At 48.8% G+C, this 4739-nt stretch overlaps 1 protein-coding gene across 1 annotated transcript; it reads left to right on the forward strand.

Moving 5' to 3' along the window:
* Positions 1 to 461: 461 nt before the first annotated feature.
* CHC_T00010333001 (ATP-dependent DNA helicase recQ) lies at positions 462 to 1320 on the forward strand. The gene is given in 2 exon segments (XM_005712109.1): positions 462 to 1094; positions 1111 to 1320. The coding sequence occupies 2 exon segments, from the start codon at positions 462 to 464 to the stop codon at positions 1318 to 1320; spliced, it is 843 nt and encodes a 280-aa protein (XP_005712166.1).
* The last annotated feature ends 3419 nt before the right edge of the window (positions 1321 to 4739 follow it).

The following is a 4739-nucleotide window of genomic DNA, read 5'->3' on the forward strand; positions in this document are numbered from 1 at the left end:
CCGAGAAGAGAATCTGTCAACCTCCTTCGCTGCTGAAGCAATTGCAGATTTTTCTCAATAAAAGTGACGCGCATTTCAAGTCCCAGGAACAAGAAAAGGCAGTCGTGCATTGTGTAGCACCAAAGAGCGACGCCTTGGTCGTCCTGCCAACTGGTGCCGGGAAGTCGTTGACTTTCATGCTTCCCGCTTTCACTCACAAGACAAAGGTGATGGTTGTAGTCGTTCCACTTGTGGCTCTGCAGCTTGACCTTATCAAACGCTGCGAAGATGCAGGTATCCAAGCCTGTCAGTGGAATGCGCGGGATGTAGCCGGGGCACGTATTGTTGTCGCCAGCGCCGAGCATCTGTCTTCACCAGACTATCAATGTTTCCTTAGGGAACTAAAGGTTATGAATAAGCTGCATGCAATATTCGTGGACGAGTGCCATCTGGTTTTATTATGGCACAGTTTCAGAGAAGCCATGAAGTACTTGCGCGGTTTCATTCGTCCAGAACTCGTCAATGTGCCAGTTATCGCTCTAACGGCAACAGCCCCACCGTCCATTGAACAACAAATTACTTCCGCATGTGGATTGTCAGACTTCATCACTGTGCGTCAGAAAACGTCGAGACGGAACATCAGGTATGAAGTTTACAACGTGAAGAGGCAAAATCTCAATCGTAAGGTGGACGAAATGCTTGACTATTTGCGTAACGTTTCCGGTACATCTCCCTCCAGAGCCATCACTTACGTGCAAACAAAAGATGAATGTGACTCGCTCTGTATGATGTTACAAACCCTGAACCCGGACATGCCTTGCTTCAAATATCATGCAGGTATGGAAAAGGATGACAGAAATGCAATGCAATCCGGCTGGGAAGATGAATCTGATGGACTTCCGCACGTCATGGTTGCAACGAAAGCATTTGGATGCGGCATTGACATCTCCACTGTTCGGATTGTCGTACATGCTGGTCTTCCAAGCACGCTCACTGAGTACGTGCAAGAAAGCGGACGTGCCGGTCGTGACGGCCAACCTGCCAAAAGTACTGTGCTTAATATTATCGATCAGTTCAATCATTCAGTTGAACCGCAATTGTCCGGTTTCGGTCCTGTACATGGGCTTACAGAAGCAGCTGGTGAGTGTCGTCGGTGGCTGGTGGACCTGTTCATGGACGGGTGTTCTGATCACCGACCTTGTCAAGAACGTGGGATGGAGGCTTGTGATATTTGTTCTTCCGAAGGAAGTGGAATACGTTTACGTAGACGTGCTTCCGAATTCCAAAACGAGGACACCTGCAGGAAAGAAGTTCAGATTCGACCTACAAGGAAGCGCGTGAACGCTCCAAAGAGGACAGAATCTCCGCAAACACCATCGAAAGTTGCGCATACTCCATCGGACACGGTTACGCCTTCTCGACGCCCTACTCCATCGGACACGGTTACGCCTCCTCGACGCCCTGGTAAGGACTCGCGAATGAAGGCGTGGAGCAGTTGCGCCTCTGAGACCTCGGCCAGTGCAAAAGACATATGCACTGGGTATTCTCCTCGCCTGACCAAGTTCTTTTGTCCTGTATGTAGTGTGAAGAAATCGTCTCTCGTGGAACACAAACCCAATGCCGATGAAAGGTATTGGGCATGCTACAACCGTCGTTGTTTACGATGCGGCCACGAAGGACATGGCGTGAAACAATGTACCATGTTTCGGGGTATTGTAGGGGCATGTCGCTGTTGTGGTGTCCGCTTCTGTTTAGGGTCTATTGTGCACCCAGCGAAAACCTTTGGTCAGAACAACTGTCCTATCAAGAAGATTATTTCTATGGCTCTTCTAGTTTGGAATGATACAAACATGAGACAAGAGCTTCGTGATGCATTCCAGCATCTCTCTTCTGTGAAGACGGTAGAAGAATTTGAAAAATGGATCCGTGGTAACGAGAACGACTCCGAAGCAGATAAATTTGCAGAAATCGAGGACCCCGGTCTATTCAGGGTCGCTCCATGGCTATTTCAGAATGTTCTAGGAATACGCATGTAGTTTTGGATGATTAATATTCAAGAGTGTTCTAGGAATAGTCACATAGCTTTGAATGATTACGTAAAGTGTAGAATTTCTCATTGGCATTTCTCGGCGTTGGACAGAAGACAGGAGGGCCGGGTATGCGATAGCTGTGCTATGAGTATCGATGTACAAGCAGATGTAACGAGCAATGATAGAGCAATGATCAACAGAATGGTATGGTCTTTGCTAGAAGATGAGATCAGTGGACTACCAAAAACAAGTAAACGCGCTTGCAAAGAGCCGTCGATTATATATGTTTTCATGAAATTTTTATCTTCACTTCTGCAGATTTGCTTTCTTTGTTACAGGGGGGTCGCCATATAGTGCCATCTTTGTTAGTGTCAGCTCAAACCCCTAATCCCCCATTGAACACGAGCCTAAATCAATGCCATAAAATCACATGCTTAATGCAATTGAACATTCCACTTCACTCGGACCCATATTTCCAACAATATGGAACACACCATACTACCGTGACTACCACACACTATGAGACTCCCACTCCCCCCTAACTTTCAAAACCCATGCGAAGAGGCCATCCCACAAAATCATATAGAAAATAGGCACAGCACTACAGGAGAGTACCTTCCCCCTCTCCGATCGCGACACCGAGCACCGCACTCCTCGTCGCTAACTCTGAGCTAATGAAGAAGTTCAATAAACTTCGAAACGTTCCCAACTGCACGCTAGTACTAGCCACCAATAGCAGCCAACCCCTATAACCTATATTCCCCCTAACCCCGCAGGTATACCCCGACCCGGTGTCCCAAGTGGGCACAGCCAATGGACGGGTGTCGTGGATGAAAGGAACGATTGCATGAAAGTCACAGTGTCAGGGCGAAGGCGTAGATGTGCGAGGTGATAGTTGTACGAATTCTGTAGCCAATGGACGGGTGTCCCAAGAGAGAATGGCCAATGGATGGGTGTCTCCAGAGGGAATGGCCAATGGATGGGTGTCTCCAGAGGGAATGGCCAATGGATGGGTGTCTTAGATGGAAAGCAGCAGTCAAAAGAGAGAGAGCCAGTGAGTACAGTTTTAAGGCGGGAAAAAGGGCATTCAAACCTGAAAGGCGGGAAGAGTGGGATTCAAAGTAGCCAACAGGTGAGTGCCATGTCAAGAATGATCATAACGAGGGCTGCCACAGGGATGAAACCAGCGATGAAACCTTCCATCCGACGAATAGGCCTTCCGTCCGAGATTCGGGACTTCCATCCGCCACGGAGCGTGCGGAGTGTTTTGGCCCGTGCTTTGATATAATTTTTGCAGATATTTTATGGAGCCAGTAGGCCTTCCATCCCAGGAATCTTCAATAGCGATGCCAATTTCGACGCCTAACCTCCCATCCGTCCAACCCATGGGTATAGGATGACGTCCATCCGGCCAACGGCTGCCGTCGGATGCATGTCGGCAATTTTCCACGTCCATGCGGTATGATAAAATAATCAAATTTGGCCCTGTGCGCATTGAAGTTTTTCCAGATTTTTTTCTAGCCAATGCGCACTCCGTCAGACCGAAGTAAATTTGCGCTTAATTTCAGCGCACCTGAACGCGCGTCTGTGCGGACATGGGTATAGGGATAGTCGTAAGAGGGCGGGCGCGTTGGGGGAGGGGCAACAGGAGTACGGAAGGGGTGCAGTGTGGTTCCAGAGAGCGCGCGAATGAGATTGTCTCATACAGTATGTGGTCATTCAGGGCGGGGGAAGGAGTGGAACGGACAGAGTAAGTGAGATCAGTAGTAAACCAATAGATGCGCGTTACGAGGAGCGCCAGCCAGTAGATGCGCGTCGGGATTCAGGGGCTTGAATAGGAGAACTGCGAATGATATCGTGACAGCCACGAACGGGACCAATGACGCGACATGACAGCGAGGATGACGTCCATCCGGCCAACGGCTGCCGTCGGATGCATGTCGGCAATTTTCGACGTCCATGCGGTATGATAAAATAATCAAATTTGGCCCTGTGCGCTTTGAAAATTTTCCAGATTTTTTTCTAGCCAATGCGCACTCCGTCAGACCGAATTAAATTTGCGCTTAATTTCAGCGCACCTGAACGCGCGTCTGTTCGGACATGGGTATAGAAATTAAATTAATGTTTTCCAAATATGGATTTTTTTAAATGGGGCTCGGGGTGAAGTAGTTTAGTGCTGTGTGCTGTAATTGTTTATTGTACACTGTCATTTTGCCTTAGCTTCTCACGGATACCTCAACTTCAGCTCCACGTTTCATTTTTACCTAAACTCCTCATGTCTCTGGGCTCTATAAATAAATAACCCTCCTCGGCGATCTCAAAGTTGCCCCTTCGAGCCCTCCCAATATCCTCATGCTTTTCCGCCTCTGCTCGTTCTCCTCGCTTCGCCTCAGTCCTCACCCCTCCGTTTGTATCCTCAAGTCTTAACATGCCCAGGTACGCAAGCCACGCGGCAACGCGCCAGGCCGCTCATGATCAAATCGACACCATGTTCTCCGGCGGCCAGGCAGACGATTTGGACAGCTCCAGTACCTCTCTGCATCTAGACGAAGGCAATCCCAGCCTCAAGGTTGAAGGCAAGAACGTCTGGATCTATCATGGCACCAGCAGGAAATACCAATTGCGCAAGCTTTCCGACCTCACCACCGATGACCGTGTATTCACGCCAAGTAGTCATATCATTCTTTCCGCTGCCGTCATCAAGTTATATAAAGCGTTTACCGGGGCTCT

Source organism: Chondrus crispus, genomic scaffold (genome assembly GCF_000350225.1).
Source record: "Chondrus crispus Stackhouse genomic scaffold, scaffold_826, whole genome shotgun sequence".
Lineage (NCBI taxonomy): Eukaryota > Rhodophyta > Florideophyceae > Gigartinales > Gigartinaceae > Chondrus > Chondrus crispus.

Bases quoted from the DNA above. Each gene is read 5' to 3' on its own strand.
- CHC_T00010333001 (XM_005712109.1), top strand. From the start codon at position 462: ATGAAGTACTTGCGCGGTTTCATTCGTCCAGAACTCGTCAATGTGCCA.